Consider the following 14,317-nt stretch of genomic DNA (forward strand, 5'->3'; position numbering starts at 1 on the left):
AGAGCTCACTGTGTGCCCTTGTGGGGAGGTCCCTCACCTCCTTGGGCCGTGGTGCCTCATCTGGAAAGTGAAGCAATAGCCAAGGAACCCTTTCACATGTCTGCCTTCAGCTGGGCTCTTGTCCCATGCCCCTACTCTGGCTGGGGCCTGCCTTCCTGGCCCTGGAAGCAGGAAAGCAGTCTGTCATTTCATGGGGTCCATGTGTGACCTACTGGGGGACATCCAGAGGCAGCCTCATTTCTCCCTAGCAGGGCTGAAGGGCTACCTGAGGCATGCTAGCTACCCAGGGGCAGCTGCCCTTTAGACTAGCCCTATAGGCTGCTGTTCTGTCCTGGTGCTCCAATTCCCAGAACATACTCCTTCCAGAGAGAGTTCTGTTACTTTTTCTGCCCTGGTATGCACATAGCCACACCCTAAAGCCCCCCACACGAAACCCCAGGCTTGGCCCTGTACCCTGTCATGAGTCAGTGCCTGAGCTGTGTCCCTCCCCAATCAAGGGGCAGGTGGGTTGGAAGGCAGAGGGTGGGTAGGAACTGCACACAGTCTTCCCACCCATTCTGAGACCTCCTGGGTGGGGGCGCAGGTTAGAAGGACCCTGCTCTGACCCCCCTTCTGGCCTGGGTGTCCCTAGGAGCCGAAGTCCTCAGGGCAGCTCATGGCCGAGTGGGGCCTGGATGACGTGGAGTACCTGTTCTCCGAGGCTGACTACCATACGCTGACCAACTACAAGGCCTTCAGCCAGTTCCTCAGGTGGGCCGCACCGCCAGCCACTGTGGCCAGGCATCCATGGGAACCGCAGGTCGGGGGACAGAGCCCTGGGCTCTTGGGGTGCGGGGGGGCCATCAGGCTGACACCAACCCTGGGCAGAGCTGGCAGGAAGGGCAGGAGCCCTTTCATTTTAATAGATGTCCCTGCTTTCTCTTGTTGGCCCTGAGCCCCAGGGTGGTGGTCCTGATCAATCCTCAGGGCCTTAAGCTCTCGTGGCCTCTTTTAGTTCTGTCTTGTGGCATCAGAGCTTCCATCTGCTTCCCTTTTGGGGCTGGCGTGAAGCAGAGGAGATAGTATGCTTGGAGCTTTGGGACTTGTGCACCTGGCCCCTTTGGCTGGAAGAAATGGGGTTGGACACCCAGTGGTCCATGGCAGGCCTCTCCCTCTGGTCCCTCAGGTGGTACAGGGTCAGGAATCCTAATAAGATCACCAGCTGCATGGGGATCCCTGGGTGGTGCAGCGGTTTGGCGCCTGCCTTTGGCCCAGGGCGCAATCCTGGAGACCCGGGATCGAATCCCACGTCGGGCTCCCGGTGCATGGAGCCTGCTTCTCCCTCTGCCTGTGTCTCTGCCTCTCTCTCTCTCTGTGTGTGTGACTATCATAAATAAAAAAAAAATTAAAAAAAAAAAAAAGACCGCCAGCTGCATAAACAGGGAATCAGGAGTGTTTCGGGGTAGACTGGACTCTCAAGCTGTATCTTCTCCCCTGCCCCCTGTCTTGCTTTCTGCCTGGTTTTCCCAGCCTAGGGGCTTCTTACCCTAAGTGTGGGAGAGGAGGGGGTGCCTAGGTCATTGCATTGGGGGGGGTGTCTCATGCCCTCCACAGCAATGCCTTCACCCCACACAGGCCGCTCATCGCCAAGAAGAACCCAAAGATCCCCATGTCCAAAATGATGACTGTTCTGGGTGCCAAGTGGCGGGAGTTCAGCGCCAACAACCCTTTCAAGGGGAGCTCAGCAGCAGCAGCTGCAGCGGCAGTGGCTGCGGCTGTGGAGACAGTCACCATCGCCCCTCCGCTGGCTGTCAGCCCTCAGCAGCCACCCCAGCCTGTACCCATCCGCAAGGCCAAGACCAAGGAGGGCAAGGGTAAGGCTGTGGGTGGGTGGGCACCCCGCCCTGCTGGCAGAGTCCCACCCTAGACCCTCTAGCCTCAGGCAACTGGGACAGCTGAAGTAGCCTTAACCAGAGACCCAGGGCCTTGGCTGACCTTGGACCCACTCGCCCTTTCTCAGCTATCTTGTGGCATGGTAGCTTCCATCTGCTTCCCTTTTGGGGCTGGGGTGAAGCAGAGGAGATGGTGCGCTCAGAGCATTGGGACTTGTGCACCTGGACCCCTCTGACTTGGCCTGGAGGAAGGGAGAGGGAGACTCCCCATGTTCCTGGAAGTCTGGGGATTCTTGAGCTTGAGAAGGTGTCCCAGGGTTAGCCTGTTGACACCTCTTATCTGAGTGCCCAGCCCCTGGGGTCATGGATGGGTATGAGTGTGATCATGGTCAAGGCTGGCTTCCCTGGGAAGCCCGGAAGGAGGTCCAGAAACAAAATCAGACTCAGTGGTGGATATCTGCTGTCTGGGGGAAGAACAGGAGAGGCACTCTATGATTTCAAGTTCCCAGGGGAGGGGCCTTCCCTCACTGGAGGATTTCTGGTCCCATCGGGGTTGAGACTGGCATCAGGCCCAGGGCTCTCCAACATGGGGTCGCTGGTGGCTCAGCCCTTCTGGGGCTCTGACTGGATTTTGATGGGGGGCCGAGGGGGCTCTAGGAACCCATTGTTTCAGCCCCAAGGAGCTTTGGTTTCTAGAATAATGGGTCCCTTTTTCCAGGTCTCTGCAAGGGCCCGGAGGGCAGAGTGACATGGAGTTGAGTCTGTTCCTCTTCTCCTTCGTCACTGTCTTCCATCCTGGGCCTCTCCAGCCTGCCTTGCTTTCTCATTTCCTCTTGGGCTCCAGCCACCGAGCTATTGATTCCGAGCTGCCCATTCAGAGCTTGAAAAATTGAAATAGATTTTCCATGGCGCCACGGAGGTTACAGCTGGGTTCCTAGCCCCATCTGTGTGTGATACGGCTGGAGGAGGCCCCAGAGCAAGGCCACCTGCCTCCAGAGCCCCACCTTCCCTGCTCAGCCCAGTGGGAGAGGCTGCCGAGGGGTCATTACTACCCAGGTGGCTAATTTTCCTGTGGCCGGCTCCATAAAAACAGCCTCAACCCAGCTGGCCACCCAGGAGCTGGTGTTTGCTCTGGGTCATTGGCACAGGTGGGGCAGTGTTGAGTGGTGTCAGTGTTGCCTGGGCCCGGGGATAACCTGGCGACCAGGGAAAGGGCTTCTTGCCCTGGGCCCAGGTATGGACCACAGGGGGTAAGTGTACTCTTGGTAGCCCTGCTGGCCACAGGGGCCCATGGCTTCTTTCTGGGGAGAGGGGACAGGATGGGGCTGTTCCCAAGATGGCTGGCATTCCTGCCATTCATGGAACAGGGGCAGTGGTGGCCAGAGCAGAGATTGAGCAGGGCTTGTTTTCTGGATCCCCCTTACTTGCTATGTCACTTTTATGTAAGGACTTCATGGCTCTGAGCCTCAGCCTTCTCACTTGGAGAGGGGTGGCAGCAGAAGGACCCTTCTCTTATGGAGTCCTGGGGGTGGGTTGTGGGGGCTGAGTCATGATTACATGACTGTAATCATGGCACTGGGTGAGCAAGCCATGGCAGGTGCAGATTATCCACTGTCACTTTTCAGGGCCGGGAGTGAGAAAGAAGATCAAAGGTTCCAAGGATGCAAAGAAAAAGGGAAAGGGGAGAAAGGTCGCAGGGCTCAAGTTCCGCTTTGGAGGGATCAGCAACAAGAGGAAGAAAGGCTCCTCGGTGAGTGTGTGTGTGTGTGTATGTGTGTGTGAAAGAGAGAGAGAGAGAAAGAGAGAAGTAGGGCTGGAATGTGTGTGTGGATTTGTGGGCATGTGAGTGTGTAAATGTGTGTAATGTGTGAGTGTGTAAATATATGAATGTGTGATAGGGTATGCTGGGATGTGTGAGTGTGAGAGACAGCGAGACCACAGGTACTTGGCTGTGTGTGTGGCTGTGTAAGCAACCTTCAATACATTCTGCATGTGTGTGAGTGTACTTGTGCACATGTGTGCGAGGTGAAGGCACGGTGATTGGAATGCAGGGCTGTTAGTCCACTGTCCTGAACCAGGACTCTGGAGGGGAGCTCCTTGTCTACCCTGCTGGGCTGGGGGCTCAGTTCGGCCTCTGCTCCATCTGGGTAGCAGGTAGGAGAGTCACCTGGCCCTTGAGAGTTCTGATGAGGCCTGCATGCCCAGGTCTGCTGGGAGGCTGGACCCCAGGAAGGTGGCATGTAGGCAGGAACTGGCTGGGCTGGGACTCTGACCCTCCCTTGCCCTTCCACGGCCAGCTCTGGCACCAGGGTCAGACTAACCCTAAGTCCCCATCTGAGCCTTTGGGCCTCCCTTCTCTATGGGGGGGGGCATACATGCCCTACCCCCACCCCCACAGGACACCTGTTTCCCACACCTTGCCCTACCTCTGTAGAGGGGCAGAGTTGGAAGCCGCCATTTCTCAGTCTCTTGGTAGAGGCAAATGACAGGACTTGAGTTTAGCTGCTCTAGAGGGGAGTACAGAGCAGCAGGTAGGACAGCCTGGAGCTGGTGGTGCAGCTCAGCTCAGCAAATACTTGTTGAGCACATTTCCATGTGCTAAGGCTCTCTGCTCAGCCATGGTGGGCCCTCCTCCAGAGATGTTCACAGTCTGGAGGGTGTTTAGGAGATACACTGGGAGGGAGCTAATGATAGGCAGATGGGACAGACCAGACCTGGCACACAGGCTGTGCAACAGGTCCAGTTAAGGAGAGAGCTGGGAAGACTCCTTGGAGGAGGTATCCTTAGGGCTTTCCTTTGAGGGATGAGTAGGTGTTTGGCAGGGTGGAGAGCAGACCCAGGGGAGAGGTATGGAAAATGTGAGTTGTGTCTGAGGGCTGGAGGGGAGGGCTTGGGGAAGGTGGTAGGACAGCAGGCTGGACTGGTGGGTGGGGCTTCAGGATTTCTAGCCAGAGATTAACCACAGAGAACACTGTGCCTCTGGAGCCCTGACCATGCCCTACCCTACCCCAACCTGTGTCCAGGCCAGTGAGGCCCTTGGGGACGGGCCCCCAGGGCAGGCTCTAGGCTCACCAGGCCCTCCCCTACCCCTGCAGAGCGAGGAAGATGAGCGGGAGGAGTCGGACTTGGACAGTGCCAGCATCCACAGCTCCTCTGTGCGCTCTGAGGGCTCCACTGCCCTGGGGAAGAAGAGCAAGAGGCGGCGCAAGAAGAAGAGGAGTAGGACTTTCGGGGGAGGGGGTTCCATGGCTGTCCTTGTGGAGGGGGGTTGCAGAGCCCCACCCTGGGTTAGCAGAGGGGGGGCATCCTCATGCCTCAGCCTTTCCTGGCCTTGGCCAGGCAGTTCACCTGTGCTTCCTCACCCCATCGGTCACTGTAGTCAGAGGGGTCTTGTCCCAGTGAGGTTAGATCAGACACTTTTGTTGTAGGCCCCCTGGGGCATTTGCACTAGCAAAGGGGGCACTGGAGAAGGAAGTGCTTCTTAACCTCCTGCACCATTCACCCTCTATTCCTTATCCTCTCCCTCCTCTTCCCTCCCTCCCTTTTATCCATCTTCTACCCCTCTCTCCCACCCCTCTATTCCCTCAGCCTTTCCTCAGGCATTTGTTCACCCCGCCTGTCCATCCACCATCCATTCATCCAACGTCTATTAAACACCTACCATGTGTGGGTCCAGCTGGGGGTGGAGATTGGTTGGGCACTGGGAGTGGGGACCAGGCCCTCCACTACCACTCTGCCCCTTCCCAGTTGACGATGGTGATGGCTACGAGACCGACCACCAGGACTACTGTGAGGTGTGCCAGCAGGGTGGGGAGATCATCCTGTGTGACACCTGCCCGCGGGCCTACCACCTCGTTTGCCTTGACCCAGAGCTGGAGAAGGCTCCAGAGGGCAAGTGGAGCTGTCCCCACTGCGTAAGTCACGGGCAGAGGTCCTGGGGCCTGGCCCCCATCGCGCAGTCCGCGGGGAGGTGCGGGATGGGAAGAGGGGCTCGCGGGAGGGAGGGAGCGAGTTGCACCGTGCAGGGGGGGTGCCGGGCCGGCCCGAGGTGCCTGCACCCCGATTCTCCCCTCCAGGAGAAGGAGGGGATCCAGTGGGAGCCAAAGGACGACGACGACGATGAGGAGGAGGGCGGCTGCGAGGAGGAGGAGGACGACCACATGGAGTTCTGCCGCGTGTGCAAGGACGGCGGCGAGCTGCTCTGCTGCGACGCGTGCCCCTCCTCCTACCACCTGCACTGCCTCAACCCGCCGCTGCCCGAGATCCCAAACGGTGAATGGCTCTGCCCGCGCTGTACTGTGAGTGTTACGCCCGCCCCGCCCCGCCCCCAGTGCCCCGCCCCGCCCCCAGTGCCCCGCCCCCAGCGGGCTCTGCCCACAAAGGCCTGGCTTCCACGGGGCTGGGCCACGCCCACACGGCCGTGACGCTACAGGCCCCGCCCCGCCAGCTGGGCCCTGCCCGCCAAGGCTCCGCCTCCGTAGGGCTAGGCCACGCCCACCCACGGAGCCTTGCCAGGAGGGCCCGGTCTTTGCCGGACCCGTCCCCACCAGCGCTGGTCCGCCCACTCACCAAGGCCCCGCCCACCGCGGGTCCCCCCCCACCTCGAGTCTCGCCCACCATCTCACCGAGATCCTTCCGTCTGGAGACCCAGACACAGTTTTCTCTGAGCCGTAATGAAGAAACAGGTGGTGATGACCCTCCCACCCCACTCCCACCACAGCTGCTGCTCCTTGGGCATCTCTTTACGGCTTTCCAAGTTTCCCAGTACAGGCCTTGGTTATTCCCATTTTTATTATTATTATTTTTATTTTTTATTTTTTTGGTTATTCCCATTTTTAGATGACAAAACTGAGGCTCAGGGAGGTCAAGTGACTTGTCTCAAGCCGCACACAGCAGAACTGCCCCCTCAGACCCTCCTGCACCTGGCTTCTGTCCCAAAGGCTGGGGGTGATGAGAGGGCAGGAGGCAGGGAGAGAGTGGCACCTCCCACCTTGCCCCCAGTCTCTGTATGGATTTGAGGGCTTCATGCTCCGAATTGTCCCCCAGGCCCACCCCCAGTGCTGGGATGCCTGCCCTCTGGATACTGGGAGGTCATGTGGCCAGTGCTGTTATTCTGTGTGCATCTGGGCTTCTGGTGTGGGCGCGTGTGTCCGTGTGCATGCGTGTGCACACACCCATGTTGCCCTTCTCCTGTGTGTGCAGCGTGTGCGGCTCCTGAGGACAGGGCAGTATCATGGAGTCACGGTGGTGCTGACTTAGGGAGCAGGGAGGCTTGTTGGAGAGAGCCATGTGACAACCTGATGTCACCAGAGCCTCAGGGTGGGGCCCCTTGGCTAAACCCTAAACTTAGGGACTCCCCTCTGTTCACAGTGCCCCCCGCTGAAGGGCAAAGTCCAGCGGATCCTACACTGGAGGTGGACGGAGCCCCCTGCCCCCTTCATGGTGGGGCTACCAGGGCCCGATGTGGAGCCTGGTGTCCCCCCACCCAAGCCCCTGGAGGGCATTCCGGAGAGAGAGTTCTTTGTCAAGTGGGCTGGGCTCTCCTACTGGCACTGCTCCTGGGTGAAAGAGCTACAGGTGAGGCCCCCTTACCCCCTGGGCAGGTGTGGCTGTGCTAAGGCTTCTGTCCTGAAAGGTGTTGGCTAGCACCGAGTACGGGGCATTATTGGGAGGTAGGGAGGGAGAGGCTAAAGGTAAGGTTGTCCTGCTGGGTACCCGGCAAGGGGAGCTGGGTCAGGGACATAGGGGGGCCACAGACCCTGTGTCTCCTATGACCTCCGCCCCTCTGCAAGCAGCTGGAGTTATACCACACGGTGATGTATCGCAACTACCAAAGAAAGAATGACATGGACGAGCCACCACCCTTTGACTACGGCTCCGGCGACGAGGATGGCAAAAGTGAGAAAAGGAAGAACAAGGACCCTCTCTATGCCAAGATGGAGGAACGCTTCTACCGCTATGGCATCAAGCCTGAGTGGATGATGATTCACCGCATCCTGAACCACAGGTGGGTGCCCAGTGAGGTGCCTGCAGGTCGGGGACACACCAGCTCCTGTACCCTGTGGAGTGGGCACAGGACTGTATGTGGGTGCAGCGGGGGCAGGGAGAGGAGATGGTAGGCCCCCTCTGTCAACAGTTTGCCCCACTGGAAGGGGTGCCACATGCACATAAATCCGTTTGTGTACACATGTTGTCACATGTGGACACATGTCATGTTCACGGTGGGAGTACGGTTCCAAAGTCATGTATATAAAGGGCAACTTGATGAACAGCCTGTGATGCTTGTACAGAATGGGACCATCAGTGGGTCAGGATGCTTGTGCTCCTGCAGTAGGGTCCTGGGCTCCGAGGTGGCCTCAAGTCTAGGGGTGTATATGCAATTGATCCTCCTTTATGACAACAGCTAACACTACTGAGCTCTATCTACCTCGACAGGTACATGTTTTATTTCTATCCCTTTTATGGATGTGCCAACAGGCACAGCAAGGTTAAGTCTCTTGCCCAAAGTCACACAGCCAAGGGGTGGTGGAGCTGGGATTTGAACCTAATGAGTTATGATGGTAGGATTTCCTTTCTTGGCCACTATTCCAAACCCCAGTGCCCTGAGGCAACTCTTGGTTGAGTAATCTGGAAATGCCCCAGGTGAGAGTGATCAGAGGCTGCAGAAAGCTGGATAGAGACCAGGGCAGGAAGCCTGTGGATCCCTTGAGTTTGGCTTTGGTTTGGGGAGCAGTGGGAGCTCTTGCTGATTCTTGAGCTCAGGTGCTTGAGAACTGGCAGTGGCTAATGAGCTCTGCCCTGGAGGGGCTCAGGGTCCAGCCAACCAGAGGCGTCCTGAGCAGTGGGAGTTGGGCAGTGCAGAAGTTAAGAACCTGAGCCAGACCCAGGTTCTAATCCTGGCTCCCCATTTCCTGGGCACTGTGCTCCTGTGTTTCTCCTGTGAAGTGGGATCATGGGAGTACCCCCCAGGGCTGTTGTGAGGGCCAGAGGCACGTGCCAGCACCTGCTAGAGCAGCTTTCAGGAAGAAGGTAGGCAGGAGTGCCCTCTTCCTATCCCCAGCCCTCACTTAGAATAGTTCCTTTTTAAAAAAGATTTTATTTATTTATTTGAGAGAGAGAGAGAGAAAGAGAGTGCAAGTGAGGGGAGGGGCAGAGGGAGAGATAAGCAGACTCCCCACTGAGAGTGGAGTCTGACTTGGGGCTTGATCCCAGGACCCTGAGATCATGACCTGAGCTGCCCAGGCACTCTGAGAATGACTCCTGTAAAGGTTAGATCCTATGCAAACCTAAGCCTCCCACTGAACTCACCTGCAGTTTTTAACCTTTATTAAATTCCACTTTAAAAACATTCGTGGCAATCTTCCTCCCTGCCTTTAAGGCAGGGCAGGTGAATTTTCCCTATATTTTTTACCCCAAGTCTGAGTAATGACTAAATATTTATTAAAAAAAAAACAAAACCAACCGTCAGTTTCCATGGTGATGGGGGATTGGTTTTTCCCTTAATGGTACCCTGGCTTGCAGCAGCCACAGCTTTTTTGATGGAGTCCTGGCTCTCCTGACCCCAGCCCAAGCTTGGGTTCCCACTCAGCTCAGGTTGGGTGGGAGGCTTCGAGCATTCTCCCAGCAGCTGGAATCAAGCTGAAGTGCAGCTTGCTTCTCTGGAGCCCCCTTTCCATGCTGTTAGCTTGGTCTTCAGGTCCCCGTGTTCCCAGGGGGTTTCAGAAGAGGTCACCTCACCTGCCCTTGTGGGAGTCTGTCCTAATTTACTTTGCAGAGATGGGACCAGGATGGGCATGGCTCTGGTCCTTTGAATTTTTTAAGTTAAAATACAAAGGCCTGGGGTGCCTGGGTGGCTTTGTCGGCTAGGCATCTGCCTTCTGCTTGGGTCATGATCCAAGACTCTGGGATCAAGTTCCGCCTTGGACTTCTTGCTCAGCGGGGAGCCTGCTTCTCTCTCTGGCTGCTGCTTCTCCTGCTTATGTTCTTTCTCTCTCTCTCTGACAAATAAATAAAATCTTAAAAAAATAAAATACAAAGGCCTCTGGTCAGGGGAGAGGACTGTCCAATTCAGACCCCCTGCCCTGATAGGATTGGTCACTGTGATGGAGGTTGGAAGTGTCTCAGGCTCTCTGCTCCTCTGTGAGTGTGGCCTGTCCCCTGTCCCTCTCCAGCTCTGCCACTCACCCCATATTCTCATCCCTGGTACTCACTGTGTGGCCTCAGGCAAGCCGCTTCACTTCTCTAGAGTCACTGCCCTGGTGCTTTCCTCTTGGCTGGGCTCATGATCCCTAGGGCATCCTGTCCTGTGAGGTACCCTCCCAGACTCCCTATACCCCCACCCAGGCCACCAGCCCACCCCTCCCCTACCACCCATGTGCTGTGTTGCAGCTTCGACAAGAAGGGGGACGTGCATTACCTGATCAAGTGGAAGGACTTGCCCTATGACCAGTGTACCTGGGAGATTGACGACATTGACATCCCCTACTATGACAACCTGAAGCAGGCCTACTGGGGCCACAGGTATACCGGCCACTGGGCTGTCCCCAGGCTGCTGCTTCCTGCTGGCCTGAGCTTGGCTCATCTGCCTGCCCTTTTTTTTCTCAGGGAGCTGATGCTGGGTGAGGATGCCAGGCTGCCCAAGAGGCTGGTCAAGAAAGGCAAGAAGCTCAAGGATGATAAACAGGAGAAACCGCCAGACACACCCATTGTGGATGTGAGCAGGGAGGGCGCAGTGGCTGGGGTTGCCGGGTCCTGCTGCCCCAGGCTGGGCCTTGGAGGCTGGCATGTTCTGTGGATGTGGTGCGGTGGGTGCCCTTGGGTTCAGTCCACTTAAGCCGGGCAGCGGACGGGACAAGGTGATGAAGACCCGGCCCTGTCCCACCAGGGCGAGCTCCACCCCGGGATCTAGGGCCCCCAGCCTGATGCAGAGGGGTACCTCCCGGGGCACAGAGGCATGGCTTCCTGTGAATTTGAACAAAGTGGGGGGCACATGGTCTCTGCTCAGCACACATGTTCACATTACTTTAGAGGAGCTAATTCCCAGCGTTTCAATCAGTTTCAGGAGCACTGCAGCTGATCTGTAATTCCGCACTATTCTTAGCTTTCCTGGGAGAGGAGACCCTCCCCAGCTTGCCTTACCCCAGCTCTGAGCCCATCAGGGTGTGGAAGGTTGACCTTTATTCATTCAGCAGACTTCTCTGGGGTGTCTGCCAGCTGTTGGAACAAGGACTCTGGCCCCATTTCAAGAAGTGTTCATCTCCCCTGGGCCCATGGCGGGTACACATAGAACCTGGGGGTTCAGCCTGGAACTGGGGGATGCCAGGGGAAAGCACATGGGCCTGGAACATCTAGAGGACTTCATGGGGGAGGCAGCCTTGAGCTGCAGGATAAAGGAGACAGAGAGTGATGTTTAGGATCAAGGGAAAGAAGCACTCAGGCATGCACCAAACAAATGTTGACCAAGTGTCCACCAGGTCCTAGGTACCATGTAGGGCTTGGGAGGCAGTGGTGAACAGGACAAGAATGGTGACTGCAACCTGGGCTCAAAGTCAGAGAACCCAACAATCAGGAAACCACCCCATTGGAAATGTACAGGGCGGCCACAGGAGGACATGGGAACACCTAAGCCAGACTGGGAGTGTTCCAGCCAAGACCTGAAGGATGCATGAGTAGGCAGGCTTGAGAGGAGTGAGGACTGAATTCCAGGCAGGGGAATAGTGTGTGCCAAGCCCGGGCTGGGCTCTCGTGCCCCAGATTCAGGGAGTATCTGGACCTCTCTCTCCTCCTCTGTAGCCCACGGTCAAGTTTGACAAGCAGCCCTGGTACATTGACTCGACGGGTGGCACGCTGCACCCGTACCAGCTGGAGGGCCTCAACTGGCTGCGCTTCTCCTGGGCTCAGGGCACTGACACCATCCTGGCTGACGAGATGGGGCTGGGCAAGACCGTGCAGACCATTGTCTTCCTCTACTCTCTGTACAAGGAGGTGTGTGGGCAGGGGCAGGGATCCTCGGGGGCAGGGGGGCAGCACTGGCCACAGGTGGTCAGCCTCACTGCATCCATCTGCCTGTCTCCAGGGGCACTCCAAGGGGCCCTACCTGGTCAGTGCTCCCCTGTCCACCATCATCAACTGGGAGCGTGAGTTCGAGATGTGGGCACCCGACTTCTATGTGGTCACTTACACGGGGGACAAGGAGAGCCGCTCCGTGATCCGGGAGAACGAGTTTTCTTTTGAGGACAATGCCATTCGGAGTGGGAAGAAGGTGTTTCGCATGAAGGTGAGTGTCCCTTAGCCCCAGGGGGACCCTGGAGAGGCTCCAGGTCCACCCCTGGTACCATCAACATGCTGCATTTGGGCAGGAGTTCCTCAGCTCAGGCGCCTGCCCGTGCAGGCCCGTGGCTGGCCAAGGGCTGCTCTCCAGGCAGAGTTCCGAGCCGTGTCAGTATCCTGGGGCCACTGTAACAAAGCACCGCAAACCAGAGGGCTGAAAACAACAGAAACTTACTTTCTCCTGGTTCTCGAGGCTGGAAATCTGAAATCAGGGTGTTGGCACGACTGTGCTCTCTCTGAAGGCACTAAGGGAGGATCCGTCCCGCCTGCTCTGGCTTCTGCTGCCTGTTGGTGTTCCTTGGCTCATGACTACATCACTCCCATCTCTGCCTCTGGGTACAGGGCCGCCCCTCATCCTATCAGTGTCTATAGAGACGCCACTCATACTGGATTCAGGACTCACCCTGGTCCAGATGGTCTCATCTCAACTGATTATACCTGCAAAGACCATAGCTCCTAAAAGGGGCACATTCTGAGGTACAGGGTGGACATGGATTCTGGCGGGGGGGGGGGGACATGATTCAAGCTGGCACACCAGCTGTGTGACCTCTCTGTGCTTCAGATTCTTCTCACCAAGATGAGCTAAGAGATCTGCCCACAGGGTTGTGAAGGGTTCACTGAATGAGCTAGGCAGGGTCTCTCAGACTTGATCGTGTCACTGGGGGTTGAAGGGCGGGTTCTGATCCAGCCACTCTGGGGTGGGGCCTGAGACACCACATGTGTGACAAAGTCTCAGGAGATACGGATGCCTCTGGTCCTCAGACTCACTTTGAGGAGCACTTGGGGCAGTGCACGGCACGTGGTAGGCCCACAACTCATGTTAGCACTGACCTTAGCTGTGGCGCTCGGGGCTGGCAGTCATCTCCCAGGAACCCCGGGGGTTCTCACCCCAGCTTGCTCCAGCACCGTGGAAAAGCTATGACCCTGGGGGATTCCCGGTAACTATTTGTTGAATGAGGTGATCACTCAGTGACCCCAAAGGGGTCAGGTGATGGGCCTGTGGGCCAGTAAGTCACAGAAACCTCTCCTGAGCTCATGCTGGGGTCCTATGATGTGCTGGGCATGCTGCAGACTCATCTCTTTTCTTTCTTTCTTTTTTTTTTAATTATTTATTTATTTATGATAGGCACACAGTGAGAGAGAGAGAGAGGCAGAGACACAGGCAGAGGGAGAAGCAGGCTCCATGCACCGAGAGCCCGATGTGGGATTCGATCCCGGGTCTCCAGGATCGCGCCCTGGGCCAAAGGCAGGTGCTAAACCGCTGCGCCACCCAGGGATCCCATCTCTTTTCTTTTTAAAAAAAATTGTGGTATAATAGGGGTCCCTGGGTGGCTCAGTCAGTTAAGCATCTGACTCTTGGTTTCAGCTCAGGTCATGATCTCAGGGTCATGAGGTTGAGCCCCACGTCAGGCTCTGCCTTAGCATGGAGTCTACTTGGGTTTCTCTCCCTCTTCCTCTCCCTCTGCCCCTCCCCACCGCATGCTCTCCCTCCCTCTCTCCAATAAGTAAATGGATGCCTGGGTGGCTCAGTTGGTGAAGCGTTTGCCTTCAGCTCAGGTCATGATCCTCTGCCCCTCTCTCCTGCTCTGATCTCTCTCTCTCTCTCTCTCTCTCTCTCTCTCTCACTCTCTCTCTCTCTCTCAAATAAATGAATAAAACCTTTATAAAAAAACAAATCTTTTAAAGAATAAAAAATTGTGGTAAAATACACAATCATAAAATTTACCATCATAACCATTTTGAAGTGTTGTCATTAGGGCCACTAAGTACACTCACTTTTTTTTTATTTTTAAAATCTTTAATTTATTTATTCATGAGAGATAGGGAGGGGGGGCAGATACACAGGCAAAGGGAGAAGCAGGCTCCATGCAGGGAGCCCGATGCAGGACTTGATCCTGGGTCTCCAGGATCACGCCCTGGACCGAAGGCGGCGCTAAACCGCTGAGCCACCTGGGCTGCCCAGTACACTCACTTTTTCATGCAGCCATCACAGCATGTACCTCCAGAACTTTGTCATCTTGCAAAACCCAAACTTGGTCTCCAGCAAGCAGTAACGCCTCTGCCTGCCCAGCCCCTGGCACCCACCCAGCTTCCTCCCTCTCTAACCTCGACGACTC

General features: G+C 56.6%; 1 protein-coding gene across 1 annotated transcript in view; it reads left to right on the forward strand.

Moving 5' to 3' along the window:
* CHD5 (chromodomain helicase DNA binding protein 5) overlaps positions 1-14,317 on the forward strand; it is a 57,842-nt gene that overhangs the window by 16,975 nt on the left and 26,550 nt on the right. Inside the window, exons 4-15 of the mRNA XM_055306984.1 lie at positions 632-750; positions 1,615-1,853; positions 3,497-3,621; positions 4,967-5,090; positions 5,619-5,785; positions 5,948-6,169; positions 7,242-7,448; positions 7,667-7,878; positions 10,260-10,391; positions 10,476-10,584; positions 11,664-11,855; positions 11,947-12,147. Coding sequence (XP_055162959.1) covers positions 632-750; positions 1,615-1,853; positions 3,497-3,621; positions 4,967-5,090; positions 5,619-5,785; positions 5,948-6,169; positions 7,242-7,448; positions 7,667-7,878; positions 10,260-10,391; positions 10,476-10,584; positions 11,664-11,855; positions 11,947-12,147 — 2,049 coding nt within the window. The remainder of the gene's footprint in view (positions 1-631; positions 751-1,614; positions 1,854-3,496; positions 3,622-4,966; positions 5,091-5,618; positions 5,786-5,947; positions 6,170-7,241; positions 7,449-7,666; positions 7,879-10,259; positions 10,392-10,475; positions 10,585-11,663; positions 11,856-11,946; positions 12,148-14,317) is intronic.

Source organism: Nyctereutes procyonoides, unplaced genomic scaffold, assembly GCF_905146905.1.
Source record: "Nyctereutes procyonoides isolate TBG_1078 unplaced genomic scaffold, NYPRO_anot_genome, whole genome shotgun sequence".
Lineage (NCBI taxonomy): Eukaryota > Metazoa > Chordata > Mammalia > Carnivora > Canidae > Nyctereutes > Nyctereutes procyonoides.